Here is an 18,316-nt window from a genome sequence, read left to right as displayed (position 1 = left end):
AATAAATTTATGCTTACGTGCATTGATCAGTTAATATGTACTGTAATATGTACATACTAATTGATATTTCTGTTCACTGACTTTTTTATTTTTGGTTGGAAAATTTTAAACGGTAAAAATGATAAGCAATTAATAACAAAGGACACGGCACACACAAGTTGCAACAAACATGATACGGAGTAACGAGTTTCTGAAAATTTATTTGTTTTTTATGATTGAATATTTCATGGAAGGGAAACACATTTCACCATAATAACGTGAAAACCCACAGAATTCCAGGTATGGTACTATAGCAAATGCAAGAAGATCAAGTTTACTATCCGTTTATAATTGAATAATTGATTACACTAACAGAAAAGACCAATAAACCGGAGAGTGCAAATTATTTTTTATTGCTTTATGGTAGTGATCTCGAGAAATGTGCTTTAGAAAAATATCACGAAGGCGATAACAACTAGCGAGTCAACAGTGGAGATTCATAAAAAGGAATGTAAATGTAAAAATAACAGCACAAAAGCTCAAAAATACCGTGTTATGCGAGATTTCCTGCAATTCTCAAACCGTATAATACAAGTACTGTGTTGTGCAAGGATTGCCACAATTCTCAAACCGTGTTGTAAAAGTACTGTTTTATATGGAGGTTGCAGTTACTCTGCTTTTGACAATGTGTGCTCATTGTCTATCTGCATGCCTTTGTTTTGGTTAACATTGTTTGTTATGTCAATAATGAACAATTCTTTGTATAGTCTGCATGTTGTGTATCTGCAGAAATGGAAAAAGCATTAATACTATGGATTCGTGAAAAATGAAAAAAAGGTGAACCTGTAAATACTCTATTTGTGACAGGGTTAAAGCCATTTATGATGACTTTACAGCTAGTAAGGAAAGTTTAAGAATTTTAAAGAGCGATCTGAAGTTAAAATATAACTAGGCTTGGCACAGCTGCAAGTGCAGATAGAGGCAGTAGACAATTCACAGCTGAGTTTTGTGGGTTGATGGAAGTAGGTTATCATCCGCGACAAATGTTTAGCATGGATGAAGCTAACCTCTTCTGGAAGATGTCAAAGAGAACTTACATAACCGAGGATGAAGCTTCTTTGCCACAGCATAAGCATACGAAGGACAGGTTGACCTTGTTGCTAAACGCTAATGTGTTTAGTGATTTTATGATTGTTTTTCACTCTGAAAATTCTAAGGTATTTGGCCAACAAAAAGTTATCAGAGAAGAACTGGGATTCCACGGGAAGTTCACTTGCAAGGCATGGATGACCAGGCAGCTGTTAATTCAAATGGACAATTGAAAATTTTGGTTCTGCTGCAAAGAAGTACCTGACCACTAAAAAGCTGGCTTTGAAGGCATCACTGCTTCTTTGGAATGCAAATTTGATTTCATCAAAGCGATGTTCCTGCCAATCAACACAACACAATTTCTTTGATCCAGTTTATTGATAAACAAATGATTGATAGCTGACTTTAAAAAGGTGCTTGGGAAATGGCATGGAGCAATATCAAGTGGTGATGGCACTGAAGGAATTTTGGGAGAAAAAGTTCAACATCCTGGAGGCTATAAGAAACACATGTGGTGTGGCGCCCACACCACATGGAGGAATGCCACCTCCTCTATGTTACCAGGCAGTACTAGGTGGTAGATGACTCTAATCAACCAGTGAAATACCACCACTTTGCTTATTGGAGGCTTGAAGTGGTGGAACCCATGTTTAGTCTCTAGAGCTAAGTTCCGGTCAACCCTTCCCTATCTCTTCCATCATGCAGTATGATTGATGCCTTTTGAGGTTATGATGAACATCGTGGCGAGATCCAATATTCCTTACATTTCAAGGGTACAGCTCTAAAACGGTGTTCGCAGGCCGGCCGCTAGTTAGTACACCGGACCGAACCTATTGGTAACTCTCTAGGAGGCTTCCGGATCAGCTAGTGTATAATCTTGCTACTGCTACTCTGCCAGATAGTGACTGGAGGGAGTCCGAGTAGTGTGTATGTGGGGAGCATTGTCGAAGCCACGCTATGTCAAGGATCTGGGTATATTCTTACCATGTGTACGCCATATCCAAAAATTCCATTACTTCATACAGCATGTCCCACCCACTTTTTCTTACTATTGAATACACAATGAATTGTCAAACTAATAGAGAAAGCTTATCCGCGAAAAGATCTAAACCTCCCAAGCACTTCCTAATTCATTTCATTTCAAGCACTTCCTAATTGAAATTTCTTGGCAAATTTATCAGCGGCTTCTTTATCAGCACTTGCTGCCTCCCCATGCCTTATGACACTGTGAATGCCAGTCCTCCCCTTAAACTTCTCAAACCACCCCTGCTTGCCTCAAATTCAGATTCTTCACAGCTTGGCCCTGGAGTTTTTTCCTTCAGGTCAGCATAGATGTGCTTGGTTTTCAGACAGATGACTTCTTTGCTGATGGTATCTCCTGCCACTTGTCTTTGGTGGATCCACAGTAGCAGCAAGTTCTCCATTTCTTCAATGATGGGGTTTCTTAGGGTAATTAATCTGGTCACTCCCTTTGCAACCTCAACATTCTTGATGGTCTCCTTGTTCTTCAAGATGGTTCCAATGGTGGATTTGTTGACTCTATATTCAGTTGCTAGATCAACTACACTAGCTCCTTTTTCATGCTTGGCAATGATGTCTTTCTTGGTTTCAATAGTGATTTTCTTGAGTGTTTTCTTGGGCTGACTTACACTGACACTTTTCTTAGGACCCATTTTTTGAATTTTTTCAAAATCCTTTTTAAACTCTTTTCAAAAAAAAAACTTTCAAAAAACAAATTTGGAACTTTCCTGAAACAAAAGAAAGACATGGTGAATAAAACAGAATGTGTGTTGTGTTTGTATTAATCACTTTCCTGATTATCCCAAGTTAACTCAAGTTAGAATTTTAATGTCATAAATTATTATCCCGAGATATCTCGTGGTCGTGTACGAATTTGTGTTCTTTCAATACTTACCCAAGTGAAGCCGTCAGAAGCAGTGAAGGGTCACCCGAGTGAAGCCGTCGGCACGTGGTAAAGTAGTGCATTCATCACATTATGGCTCTTGTGGCCATTCGCCGGTGGGCGCATTTCTTGGAATACAGTATTTTTATCTGAGACAAGCATCAGATGACACCTGCTGATACCTTGCATATTGTTGTCGTTTGTTTGTTGTTTGTTATTTGGTTTTTAGGAGCATTAGCAACTAAGGCCATATTGCTCCGGAAATATGCGGTGGTCATTCCCTGACCTTTCCGCATCCTCCGTATTTGGTGGTGACGGGCTCGAACCCCGCTCTAATCAAGAAGCGTGTGCTACGCACTGCTGCTCCTTCCCACCTGGCTACCGAGGCGGCATTGTTGTCGTCTAGTGTTCTTTCCTGAGCACTGTGCTGCACGAGGTTGTCTTTTTCGTTTTCAAGAATTAATTATGGATAATGACTGAAGAATATTGCAGTTCTGATCGGGATAATAATTGTGGGAATATACAACATTGAATATCTCATTGAATACTTCAATTTGTTCCATAATCAAGCACAGTATTACACGGCATAAAAGCAATAAAAATCGTTATTTAAAAAATTAGTATTTTTTTGACATGAAAATAGGGAAAAATAGTAAGGGAAGAGGTTAAAACCCGGGCCATCAAACGAGGAAAAGTTCGTCATATGGGGCGTTCGCCGTATGAGGCCCCACTGTATGTATGTATGTATGTATATATATATATATATATCATAATGACAATATTTGGTGGATCCTTAGAAATACATAACAATATGGAAACAGCAGAAATACATATACATATACAAATATACATAACAGCAGAAAATATTTCAAAAATACAATAACCTTGACTAGAATCTGGAAGAAGTGCAAACTTTCCATAAACCATAAGATCTGTAGAAAGTTTTGGAAAAATCAGAAAATCTGCCAATTAACTTTGCATACTAGTAGTAGTACACATTTAAAAAAAAAAATTTTTTTATTAGGATGGGAAAAAAAAGGTAAGGCAAAAAATTAGAAATAATGGAATTTAGAAAGCCTTTGTTGTGACAAATTTTAAAGCAAAAGTTAATTTGAAAATAACTGATATTAGTGAGTGAAGAATATTTTATCAATTTGTCATACAGCAAAACATAAAGAGCCATCTCTTGTCATTTACTAGTGATGACAATTTATTATTGTCATCTCTAGTAAATGATGGTGCAAAAGTTTTTGCCAGTATTATTGAGGATACCTTACAGCTAGGGGGGGATGTGGGTAATACTGACACGCGTTTATCTGATAATATTGGTCACAGTAACTCTTGCACATACCTTGAGAGTTCTTATCTGCTACCCCAACTGGACGTATTATCTAGATGTTCTGGGGGCAGAAACGTTTCACGTGAGCGGGTAGCTAATATCAGGGAAGAGAGCCTAAAAAACTTCAAGGGTTGTGTTAGGGTTGTTAAATATACAAGAACAGTAAGTCTTAATTGTTTATACAGTAACATTAGAAGTGTCGTCAATAAAATGAGCGAATTTGAACTGCTGGTTAAAACAAGTAACGTGGACATAATAGGGGTTACGGAGACGTGGTGCCACCCGGAAATTGGGGACGATGAGTTTCAGTATGGCTTGTATAATGTATTTAGGAAGGATAGGGTAGATAGAAGGGGTGGTGGGGTAATGCTTCTTATCAGAAGCAGCCTGAGTGTGACGATAGCTTTCCCGGATTCAGACACTTCACATGCTAGTATAGAGTCTGTATGGTGTGAGATAGTTGGAAACAAAGGTATAATGCGAGTAGGAGTAATCTACAGACCAGGTGATTGTGAAGATTATGACAAAAGCCTCTACATGCAAATGGAATGGGCAAGTAAGCATCAATGTCTTATTATGGGTGATTTCAATTTGCCTCTAATTGATTGGAGTAAATGGGAAGGAAACTCGACATAGGGAACAAAATTTTTAAATCAACTAGATGACAGTTATTTGCATCAACATGTCAGGGAAAGTACTAGAGAAAAGAATATCCTAGACCTCATCATCACACATGAATCAGATGACATAACAGGGTTGACAGTAGAGGAACCAGTAGCAGGAAGTGATCACAGAGTTCTACGGTGGATGATGACGAGAGAGGCAGCAGAAGTAAAAGGCAAGGGAATGGGTTTTAATTTCAGAAAAGGAAATTACGATGCCTTAAGGTACTACATGGCCTCTATTAACTGGGTAAATATCGTGCAGAAAATGAATACATTTGAACTGTGGTGCACTCCGTAGCCGAGTGGGCAGGAGCGGGAGTGCAGTAGCACACGCTCTTTGAGTAGACCGGAGTTCAAGCCCCTGACTGCTGAATACGGTCGATCTGCCAACCCGCACTGGACCAGCGTGGCAGATTATGGTCCATTATCCTCAACATGAATTGAGGCTTCCATCCTGCAGTGGGTTGATAATGTCTGCACTTTACTTTACGCTTTTAAAACATTAATCACAGATGCCTTGAATGCGTATATACCATTAAAAAAATATTCCACGGGGAGGGTTCCAAGTTGGATGAATAATAAAGTTGCCACATTACTTGAGCAGAAAAAGGTAGCATGGAAAGGTTACAGAGCGATAAAAAGTACTGAAGCCTTAACAGCTACAAGGTGATGTGTAATAGAGCCACAGAAAAGGTTCGACAGGCAAAGGCAGTTTATGAGAAATCACTAGCAAACAGAGCAAAGAGGAGGGATAAAGAATTCTTCACATATATAAATGCCAAGAAGAGCAGGACAAACCAGATCGGACCTTTATGTAAGGGAAAGGGGATAGTATATAATACACCAGCTGCCGTTGCAGATGAACTCAACAGTTATTTTGCATCGATATTTAAATAATGAAAAACCTTTTGTGGCAATGGGAAATTGTGGGAGCGAAGTTAAAAAATATGTAATTAATGATATTGAAATTTCGCAAGATTATTTAATGAAAAAACTTTCGAGCCTACAGACCAGTAAGGCTCCTGGAGTTGATGGAATATACCCTATAATCTTAAGGGAGGCGGCAAGCGAGTGCATTGAACGATTGAGGCTAATTATGCAAGCATGACTAGACTCTGGGGAGATTCCCTTGGATTGGAAAAGTGCCAATGTATCTCCCATACATAAGGGTGGCTCTAAAAGTGAAGTTGGAAATTATCGACCTGTCAGTCTGACTTCAGTAGTAGGGAAAATCATGGAGGCAATGATCAAGGGTGGAATTCAGGATCATTTGGATCGAATTGAAATTCTCAAGGATTCTCAGCATGGTTTTGTAAAGGGAAAATCATGTTTAACAAATCTGGTTCGCTATTTCGAAAGGGTCACTCACGAGCTGGATTTAGAGAATAATTTCGACATTGTTTATTTAGATTTCAGCAAAGCTTTTGACTCAGTCCCACATGAGCGGTTGCTTTATAAGCTGCAACAGGTTGGAATCACTGGGAAAATCCTTAGATGGATAGAAGGATGGCTTTAGGGCAGGAGGCAGAGGGTTATGATAAATGGCTATTACTCAGATTGGGGTTGATGTAAGAAGTGGGGTTCCCCAAGGATCAGTATTAGGACCACTGTTGTTTTTAATTTTCATAAACGACATTGTTGAAGGGATAGAGGGCGTGATGTCTAAATTTGCAGATGATGTTAAAATTGGTAGAGTAGTTAATGATCACTGTCAAGCTGAGCTTCTCCAGAGAGACCTAGATAGACTTCAGGAATGGTCAGAAAAATGGCAGCTATGCTTTAATCCAACAAAGTGTAAGGTATTACACCTGGGAAACAGTAATCCCAAAATAACTTATTCACTTGGTGGAGTTCAACTAAACCCAGTACTGGAGGAAAGGGACTTGGGTGTTATGATACGGTCAGACATGAAATTCTCTGAGCATTGTAAACAGGTTGCAAGGAAGGCCCATGGTGTCCTATTGATGATCTATCGAACTTTTGCAAGTAGAGATAGGGACGTGATAATCCCATTATATAAGGCTTATGTTAGACCACACTTGGAATACTGTGTTCAAGTATGGAGACCGCACCTAAAGAAAGACACCGAGCTTCTTGAAAGGGTGCAAAGACGGGTAACTCGCCTGGTGAGATCGGCAAAAGGGCGTCCTTATGAAGAAAGACTTCGAATATGTGGGTTGCAGAGTTTGGAAACTAGACACCTTAGAGGAGATTTGATTGAGGTGTTTAAGGCTCTGAGAGGCATGAGTAAAATGAATGAGGACGAAATTTTCAAGATTATAAATGATGCTAGAACTAGGGGACATAAATTCAAGTTACGGGGGGGAAATGTTTAGATTAGACTGCAGGAAGTTTTATTTTAGCCAGCGAGTTATAAATTACTGGAATAAGTTGCCTTCATGGGTGGTAGAGGCCGACAGTTTGGGGAAATTCAAAGGCCATCTGGATAGTACCTTCGGGTAAGGGAAGCACATAGGATGATAGGTTTAATTTCCTTTTTTTTTTATTAATTATTATTATCTATTTATTTTATTTATTTATTTTTTATTTTTTTTGTTTTTATCATTGTTTTGTTCGGATTTTTTTTTTTTTTTTTTGGCTGGTGCAGCATAAGCCATAGACTTTCTTGCACCATGCGGCCATTACTAATACTAATACTATTATTATGACATTTATAAATACAAAGGTTATATATGAGATAATTATAGAATATTTCTGTTTTGTAATTTTTAGTTGTTGTTGTTATTGTTATTTGGTTTTTAGGAGCATTAGCAACTAAGGCCATATTGCTCCGGGAATATGCGGTGGTCATTCCCTGACCTTTCCGCATCCTCCATATTTGGTGGTAACGAGCTCGAACCCCGGTCTAATCAAGAAGCATGTGCTATGCACTGCTGCTCCTTCCCACCTGGCTACGGAGGCCCCTGTAATTTTTAGTGATTACCAGAATATAGGGTCAAGAAACATGCAACTATAACATTATTTAGACGTCAGATATGGCCCTGCAGCTCAACATGCAAAATGCTACACATCACAAGTTTCAATCAGTTAACTGGGTACTTGTGTACATGATTGCATAAAATTCACTAGTTGTAACTTCATCATCCTATATGACTGATCTGGAGTATAAACAGAATGTCTTTAGTAGTAAGCTAACACTGCATGCTTCAGGACTACCCTGTGGTGGTGGTTGTATATGGAGGATTTAAATTTCATAAAAATATACTTGTGTAAGACCTGGCTCAAAAATAAGTGCATTTTAGTTGTATATTTTGACTGCCATCGGAGGCTAAAGTGCCTTTATATAGCCAATGTGCACATTTAAAAACAACTTTAAACGTTGTTAGTTTTTTTAATGCTGAAGGAGTGTATGATATAAGTGATGTAACAGATAATAATTAATAAAATTCAAATAATATTTTACAATAAAAGATTAATTACTTACCTTTTTAAATTCAGGAAAACAATCATGCTGTATACCACGATTCTCACAAAAGTGTTTTACAAATTCAGTTATTTTTCTGCCAAACTTTGTGATTCGGCCTTCTGAAATGCCCTCAATCTTATAAAGCATCTCAACAGATGCTGGCCTGTGAACAGCTATATCTAAAAGATTTTTATTACTGAACACCATATATGGAGCAATTCCATCATCATTTGCTATTTCATTTCTCACACAAATAAGACTTTTGAAAAGTTCTCCCTGTTAAAAAAAAAAAAAAAAAACAGAATAAATATTATATGTATAGATTTTAAAAGCAAACATAACAGAAAACATAATACATAATACAGTTAACTATGAAAAACCCCCCAAAACTTTGCATCTTTCAGTGGCCAATAAATAAAGTGGAGAGGACTTTAAAAATTAAATGGTTTAATAAATTTAACTGATAATTACCTTGCTAGGATTTTTTTAATTAATGCAATTTAAAAAGCAAAAAATTATTTCTTTAATTTATTAATTTCCTAATACGTTGTCTAATGTTTTATTTCCCTATTACTGCAAAGATCACAGAGAAAGAAATAAAAAATAATTTACATTCTGGAAATATAATATGGTTGAAACCTAAAAACTGAGAGAGAGAGAGAGAGTGCAACTTTTTGGCACAAGTGACAAGGCAACTAAACACAAAAGCCATGCAATCCTAACTTGTCGCTTGCTTAAATATCCCCCCACTATAGCTTGTGCAACCTAAGAGCATTAATGATTTTGCGTAGGAACTTCTTAATATTCCTCCCCCTAGACCTGATCCCACAACTGCTCTCTTTTTAAGCAGTGGATTTTCATCATTTGATAAAGTGATGAAACAGGTGTATAAATACTTTCAGTGATTACATTGAAACAAATGCTACATTCAGGTAGGTTTCCTGTCCCCCCTCACCTCCCCAGTTCTTTTCTTTATGACTTACTGAATCCTCTCTCATAAATTACACTGCATTATACAAACATCTTTGAAGAAAGAAGAAAAGTAGTTAAGCAACAAAATAAACAATTCTTTGATTCCACATTAAAAACATCCTAAATAGTCCTCAAGTTTCTACCTATGAGGATCAATTCTTTAAACTCAAAACCAACATTTTTATAAAACTTATTTGTTACATTAAACGAATTTCAGAAATAATGGGCAGCTAAGCTTAATTAGTCCAGCTGGGTCTGAGAATATAAATCCATTATACATAAATTTGGTCTTCCTAAAATGAGAAAATTAAGTTATATTCAAAAACTGAAGTATTCAATCATAACTATATCAGTCACCAAGTTATATTTAAATATATGTTACTATCAGTGTGTCTTTTTCATTTTTACTGAAGGCATGTGATTCAGAATGACAAAACACTTTTTGTGGCAGATTATAGGAACTTCCCATCTGGCAAGTAGCTGTACCCTCTGCACTAAAGCATTAGAAATAGTATATTGCATTCACTCAGAGCATAAAACAGCACAGTTTCATCAAATTTCTGTTAAAAACAAAAGCAAAACTAACATTCTCTGCAGGTTAAGTGTGCACTGCGGAGGACACCCTATCACGTGCGGATGTGGTGTAAGGTGCACCTTATCATGTTTAGCCTTAAAAAAGAAATAAGGAACTTTCTGTATTTGTAATATGGTTTAGTGTTTCCTTTTTTCATGTCTTAGTAATTTTACCATGCCACTGTGCACTAATGAACTGATTGAGACTACTCTATTATATCATGAGGTAGATTTAATAAATTTATTTCTGAAATGCTACAATTCAGAATGACTGAAACACCTCATGGCAACACTTAAACAATTCTGACTATGTTTTGGAAACTGTTTCCCCATCTTCAGGCCTATAGGTTGGACCTCAAACATTGGTTTGAGATCCAAATTCTACAAAGTTTTACAAATTCTATTAACTGAGATCCTCCTCATTTGGAATAAAGGCACAAACCATCTCTCCAACTTCCATCATAACCTCAACAGCTTCCACCACAAAATCAAGTTCAAGATAGAAACAAAAGAAAACGATTTCTATTCCTAGACATCCTCATCCCAAGAACCCCAGACAATCTAGATAAGAGTGTATACAGGATGTATCCTAGACATCGGGTTGTCAGATCACTTGTCAACCAAAACAGCCATCATCAAGACCACTGCTTCTACTGGAAATCTAGGTACAGGGAATTTCAAGGGCTGCCGGGAGTCATCATGGAACAAGTAAATACATGGGTTGTGTTAGGGTAACTAAGGGTAAGAATAGTTGTATGTATACTTGCATGTGCATATACATGCAACACCAATGCTTGGAGTATAGTAAATAAATTTTATGAATTTGAAGTGCTGGTCAAAACATCAAAAGTGGATATTGTTGGGATATCAGAGACGAGGTGCCACTCAGATATAAGGGATGCAGAATTGGAATTTGGGGAGTATGTGTACAGAAAGGATAGAGAGGACAGGAATGGAGAAGGGGTTACGCTGTTAGTTAAGAAACACAAAATCTAAGGAAGTGCCTCCAAATGACATTCGTGGACAATGCAATGTTGAGTCAGTGTGGTGTGACATAAGCACTGGGAAAGAGAAAATGAGAGTAGGTGTGTGTTATAGGCCTAATGAATCTGATGAGTATAATGAGCAATTATGCAGAGAAATAGAGTGGGCCAGTAAATCAGAATGTCTTATAATGGGGGAATTCAACTTTCCAGATATTGACTAGAACTTGCACACTAGCAATACTTTTTTGTGGATTTATTGGATAACTGTTTTCTACAGCAACATGTTCAAGAGGCAACCAGAGGGAGTAATACTCTTGATCTGATTATCAGCGGTAATTCTTCATGCATTAAGAATCTGCAGATAAAGGAACCACTAGGTGGCAGTGATCACAGTGTACTGATGGGGGATTTTCTTAAATATGTAACTACCATCAGGGGTAAGGGTTTTTGCTTTTGTTTGTTTGTTTGTTTATTATTTGGTTTTTAGGAGCATTAACAACTAAGGCCATATTGCTCCAGGAATATGCGGTGGTCATTCCCTGACCTTTTGAACCCCGGTCCAATCAAGAAGCGTGTGCTACGCACTGCTGCTGCTCCTTCCCACCTGGCTACAGAGACGGCCTTTTGCTTTTGTAAAGGTGACCACAGTGGTCTCAGAAAGTTTAAATTCTATACAGTGGGATCAATCTGATGATGTTACCAATGATGATGGTACCAAACTGATGATGTTACCAATGGTGAATTCTAAATGGGAAGCCTTCAGGGACTTAATCTTGGAGGGTTCTAGGCTTTTCATACCAACTAAGAAATAGTGTTCAAGGTATAGGCCTAAATGGATGTTAGATGAATTAATGAGGCTCGTAGCAGAGAAGAAAAATACATGGGATGCATATAAATTATCAGGTGACACAGAAGCCTATGACAGATATAAGCTAGTCTGTAATCAAGTCACAAAGGAGGTTAGGCAGGCAGATAAAACGAGAAATCTTTGGCAAAGGTTGCAAAGATTTCTTTACTTACATAAAAATCTAGAAGGAAAGGGATGAATCAGATTGGTCCACTTAACATCAATGGTTTGACTATTGATGATCATGCTGAGGTAGCTGACAAACTGGACGAGTATTTTGCATCTACATTCACACATGAGTTATTCAAGGAGGGGAATGCCAGAAGTTTATCAAACTCTTAACAGGGAGCTAAGTAATTTTTTAATAACCGAGAGCAAAGTGGAGGAGAAATTGTTGAAGTTAAACATAAAAAAGGCACATGGGGTGGACGGGACCTATCCAGTTATATTAAAGGAGGCAGCAAACAAAGTGAGCAAACCCTTAGCCATAATTATGAAATCTTCCTTGGATAGAGTGGAAGTCCCCATGGACTGGAAATGTGCAAATGTGTCTCCAATTCACAAAGGGGGATCAAAGGGTGACACGAGTAATTACAGAACAGTTAGTCTAACTTCTGTTACAGGAAAAATAATGGAGTCACTGGTTAAGGAAGCAATGCAGGATCATCTGGACAAGACTGCAGTTATGGTTCAGACACAGCATGGGTTTGTTAAGGGAAAGACTTATCTGACAAATTTAACTGGATACTATGATGTGGTCGCAAAAGAACTGGATGTAAAGAATAATCTTGATATCATATATTTGGATTTTAGAAAAGCTTTTGATACTGTTGCACATGGAAGACTACTGTATACAAACTGGAGCAGAATTGCATTAAGGGCAAGTTGCTACAATGGATAAAAGGATGGTTGAGTGGGAGAAGACAGAGTGGTTATCAATGGACACTGCTCTTCATGGACTAATGTTATTAGTGGAGTCCCCCAGGGTTCTGTGTTGGGCCTATTGTTGTTTTTGGTATTTATCAATAATATTGATGAAGGTATATTAGGATTAATGTATAAGTTTGCAGACGATATGAAGGTTGGCAGGGCTGTTAATGACAGTAATGATAGTAAGCTACTGCAACAGGAAATGGAAAAGATGGGCTGAGAGGTGGCAACTGAAGTATAACATTGACAGATGTAAAGCACTGCATGTGGGTACAGTAACCTCAGAGTAACATATCAACGGTGTGGTACTACACTCAAAGTGGTAGATAGTGAAAAGGACCTGGGGATAATTGTGCAGTCAGATATGAAGTTTTCTGCACAGTGCAGATAGTATGTAAGAGTAGTTCATGGCGTCTTGTCAATGATATACAGGAATTTTTCTAGCAGGGATAAAGAGGTGATTATCCCCTTGTATAATGCAATGGTCAGGCCACACCTTGAGTACTGTATACAGATGTGGAGGCCTCATTTTAGGAAGGATGTAGAGCTGTTGGAACGAGTACAGAGAATAGCAACAAGATTAGTGAATGGAACAAAGGGTTGCTCTTACGAAGAAAGGCTTAAGATTTGCAAATTACAGTGTCTGGAGACTAGGCACCTGTGAGGTGTATGAGGCCTTGAATGGATTGAGCAAGCTCAATGCTAATGGGATTCTTCCTCTTGTGCAGATTACTCACCTGAGGGGGCATAAATTCAAATTGAGGAAAGCGAATTGTAGAATAGATGTGTGGAAATTCATCTTTAGCCAACAGGTGGTTGATAGTTGGAACAAACTTCCATCTGTTGTAGTGGAGGACAGGAACTTAAATTAGTTCACTGCAAAACAAGACAAATATACGGAGTGAATGGATGGGTGGGTGGGTAAAATGGGAAGGTGCTTGTTTTTTTTTTTTTTTTTTTTTTTGACTGTTGCTACATAAGCTTGCTTTCTTGCATCATATGCCTCTGGTAATGCTAATGCTATGTTAGCAGGTCCCTAAGAATTTGCAGCTAACTGGAATTACTGCAACAGGAAATCACAACCATAAAAGCAATAGCTTTGAAGAACCGATATCCTCCAGCATTAATAGAGTGAATCATCAACAGAACTCTTGCCAATAGGTTCACCCCTCCACAGAAGAAAGAAGAAAAGCCAAAGAATCAGTTTATCATACCATACATTCTAGGAGTTGAAACGTATGGCATGAAGCAAAAGCAGCAAAAACCTATAACATATCTACATTCTATTCCCAATCCCTAAAACAAAAGCTTTCCAATAATTAATCAACATCAACCATCTAACCCTAGAGGAACAAATTACTATATCCAGTGCTCTTACAACTCAACCTACGTCGGTGAATCATACAGAAGACTAAACAAAAGACAGGGACACAACAAAGGCACCAACATGCAGAATCCACAAGTCCAAAACAGCTGCACATGCCCTTTCCTGCAGAGGCACATGGGACTTTACCAACGCCTTAGTATGTTCGATGAATTCAAACTCCAGATGAACATTTAAGGAAGCCTACTTCATAAAATGTTTCAGAAGCTCAGCAATAAACAAGAAACCAGGAGTCACCTTCCACAGTGACTATTACAATCCATTGCATGCAGAAATCATGAAGATCACAGCAAAAAGAAGATTACAACTACCCTAAATAACTAAATCCATAGATTAACTCCCCTACCTTAACTTTGTCACCAGCACACCCAGAGGACATCCCCGTAATATAGCCCAGTAACCATAAACTACCATAATAAGAATAATAATCAAAGAACGTGTACCGTACTACAAGTACGAATCCCAGGCAGTACTAGAGACCCCAGCCCACAAGCTGTACTGGGACCGTGCCATAATAACGGATAAGACCATCTCGCACAACAGACCGGACATAACCCTTGTGGACAAGATGGAAAAGGCTACCTACCTGATTGACATAGCGGTGCCGAACACTAGCAATGTCCAGAAAACCCATGAGGAAAAAATTAGGAAGTACACGAACCTGAGACATGAGATCAAGGAGATGTGGCATATGCAAGAAGTATCAACCATCCCAATCATCGTGTCAAGCACCGGTATGGTGCCTAAGACTCTACATAGCAGCCTAGCAGCAATAGGTCTCCCAGCGAAAACCTACAAGTAACTCCAGAAAGTTGCAATCCTGAAAAATTGTAGGATAGTCAGAGAGTTCTTAAACCATCAGTAATACCAGACATAACAAGAACCAGCCTGTGTACTTGGTAGCAATACCCATCACGAGGTGGAACCCCAATGAGGAAGAAATAACATAAGAGCAATAAATTCCCACTGGGTACACAAAAAATCAATCATAACCTATATACACCTCAAGCTCAGTTCACTCCAGGACTCGTGTAAATCCATTTCAACCTATTTAGGAGAGTAACTCTAGGGATTTTCACTAACTATATTAATTAATTAGCTATTAGTATTAGCAGTGGCAAAGGATACAAGAAGGCAAGCTTATACAGGACCAGCCACAAAAAAAACCCACCTTTCCCATTTCATTTATCCATCTCTTCAACAGTGTCTAGTTCTTCCATGAATTTATTCAAGCTATTCATTTCTAAAACAACAGATGGAAGTCTGTTCCAGCAATCAACCACCTGCTGGCTAAAGGCAAACTTCTGCACACCTATTGTGCATCCACCCATCCCCAATTTGAATTTATGTCTCTTCATGCTTATAGTCTGAGCAAGAGGAAGAATCTCACCAGCATTGAGCTTGCTAAATCCATTCAAAGCCTTAAACAGTTCAATCAGATCACTTTGCAGGTGCCTAGTCTCCAGTCACTGCAATTTGCAGAACCGAAACCTTTCTTGGTTAGAGCACCCCCCCCTGTCCCTTTCACCAATCTTGTTGCCCTTCTGTGTATGCACTCCAGCAGCTCTCCATCCTTCCTAAAATGAGACCTCCAGACCTATATATGGTCTTGTATAATAGAATAACCACCTCCTTATCCTTGCTAGCAAAATTCCTGTATGTCATTAAAAAAACTCCATGTGCTGTCCTGGCAGCCTCTCTGCATTCTTCAGAGAACTTCATATCTGAACTGCACAATTACTGCCAAGTCTTTTTCATTTTCTACTACCCTGAGTGCAGTACATTAACCTGGGATTACTGCAACCCATATGCAGTACCTCACATTTGTCAATGTTAAACTTAAATTGCCATTTCTCAGCCCATCTGCCTAATTTTTCTAGATCTTGGTGCAGTAAAATACCGTCATTATTGTCAATAAACATCCTGCCAACTTTCATATCATCTGTAAACTTAGACATTAAGTCTGATGTAATTTCATTGATATCATTAATAAATACAGAAAACAACAATCGGTCCAGCACTGAATCCTACAAAATTCCACTGATAAAATTAGTCCACAAAGAGCAGTGTCCATTGATAACAACTCTCTCGTCTTCTCCCACTCAATCATCCCTTTAGCCATAGCAGTCTATTATGTGCAACCGTAGCAAAAGCTTTCTGGAAATCTAAGCATATGATATCAGGAATTACTTTTTTTTGTTTAAATTAGTTTCTTTGTTACTGCATCATAGTATCCAATCAAATTGGCCTGACAAGATTGCCCCATGACAAACCCATGCTGTGACTGAAGTGTAACTACACTTCTGTCTGTATGGTCCTGTATTTGACTCCATTATTTTCTCTGAACAGAAGTTAAACTAACAGGTCTGTAATTACTCATGTCACTTTTTGATCTCCGATTTTGAATTCAGAATACATTTGGACATCTCCAATCCATGGGGACTTCGTGTGAATCCAAGGATGCTCTCATAATTATGGCCAAGGGTTTGCTTACACCTTTGCAGCCTTCCATAATATAACTGGATAGACCCAATCCACCCCAGCTGCTTTTCTTATACATTTAACTTCAGCAATTTCTCTTCAACTTTCCTCTCAGTTATTATTAAATCATTTAGCTCCATGGTTGAGTTTGATAAAATTTTGGCATCCACTCCCATAAAGAATTCCTTGCATGTGAATGTAGATGCAAAATACTTATTCAGCGTGTCAGCAACCTGAGCAGGATCATAAACAGCTGAACCATCAATATCTAGTGGACCTATGTGATTCATCTTCTTCCTTCCTTCAAGTGTTTACATTACTATTTTTCTTTACATCCTTTGCCAAAGATTTCTCATAATCTGCCTTATCTTGCCTAACATCTTTAGTGACTTAACTGCAGACTAGTTTATATCTACCATAGGCTTCTGCATCACCTCATAATTTGCGTCGCATGCATTTTTTCTGTGCAGTGAGTCTCAGTTTATCTGACATCCGTTTAGGTTTAAGCCCTGAATGGTATTTCTTAGTTGGTATGAAAAGCCTAGTGGCTTCTATGATTAATATGGTTAGGAAAGGACGTTATGTGGTTTCTATCCATTTAAATTATAATATATCTAAATTACCACTCTTACACCAAGTGGAGTTTTAATATATTTTATTTAGGTGTTACCTAAACTAATATACATTGAGTAACGTTTCAGGTATCTTGCCGATATCCATCATCAGACCTTGCTGTTGGGAGACAAAAAACTTATATTTTATATTGAGCAGATCTAAATAACAATCAAATAAGATGTATTTACATATGATCATTCCTAATTTATAGAAAATAGATGAAAAGTTCTAGTTTTTATTAAAAAATTAACAATTTAGGTGTCAGTTTAAAAGTAAGGCCTTAATTAACTGTAAAAAATTAATTAATCTGTAAAAAATTAACCGTAAAATTAAGGCCAACCACATCATCAACCTTAGCTCAAAAACTCTCACCGATGCAGAAATTCAGTTACTTAGCAAAGGCCTTAATTTTAAACCGACACCTAAACATATCCCTGCATTAGATTTCCTAGCCCACATCCACAATAGTCTAAACATATTCAGGATAATCTAGTCAAAGATACGATCAATATCACAGCCATGCAGTTAATGTACAGCTCAAGCTGCAAGAAAAGCTACAATAAGAACAACAACCTATCCACCAAGGAACGGAAAGCATTGAAAAACCTGAAAGAAGATGGAAATACACATATCTAAAGCAGACAGAGGGAACACAACAGTCATTATTAACAAAGAAAACTACATTGAGAAAGTAGAAGAGCTTCTAAAAGACACCAGCACCTACAAAACAAAATTTCAGCCTTCATCAAACAGATCATAAAGCTACAGTCCAACTACCCAGATAATCTTAGAGGGTCCTATATATAAGACAGTGTGGATGTGGTAGTATATATGTAGGGGAATCATACAAGACGCCTACAGTGTAGAATAAAAGAGCAAAAAAAAAAGATGTAGAATATGGCAGAATTCAACAATCTGATACAGCTCTCCACGCATTCCAATGTAATGACACCTGGAACTTCTGTAACACAAGCATTCTTTCCACAGATAGACAGTATAACAGAAGAAAATTTAAAGAAGCCTTTCTTATAAAATTATTTGAATCCTCAGCAATCAATAGAAAACAGGCGGTTGATTTCAACCCACAATATATTCATCTCTTTAAAGAAAAAATAAGTGAAGAAAT

At 37.9% G+C, this 18,316-nt stretch overlaps 1 protein-coding gene across 1 annotated transcript in view; it reads right to left on the bottom strand.

The window, feature by feature from the left end:
- Positions 1-18,316, bottom strand: part of LOC150079408 (bifunctional 3'-5' exonuclease/ATP-dependent helicase WRN-like) — a 307,463-nt gene that overhangs the window by 29,607 nt on the left and 259,540 nt on the right. The window contains exon 22 of the mRNA XM_090384034.1: positions 8,421-8,678. Coding sequence (XP_090240160.1) covers positions 8,421-8,678 — 258 coding nt within the window. The remainder of the gene's footprint in view (positions 1-8,420; positions 8,679-18,316) is intronic.

This window comes from Mastigoproctus giganteus, chromosome 10 (assembly GCF_048544385.1).
Source record: "Mastigoproctus giganteus isolate SK-2022 chromosome 10, ASM4854438v1, whole genome shotgun sequence".
NCBI classification, from domain to species: domain Eukaryota; kingdom Metazoa; phylum Arthropoda; class Arachnida; order Uropygi; family Thelyphonidae; genus Mastigoproctus; species Mastigoproctus giganteus.
The sequence above is the reverse complement of the archived record's forward strand: the minus strand, read 5'-3'. Positions and strand labels throughout refer to the sequence as shown.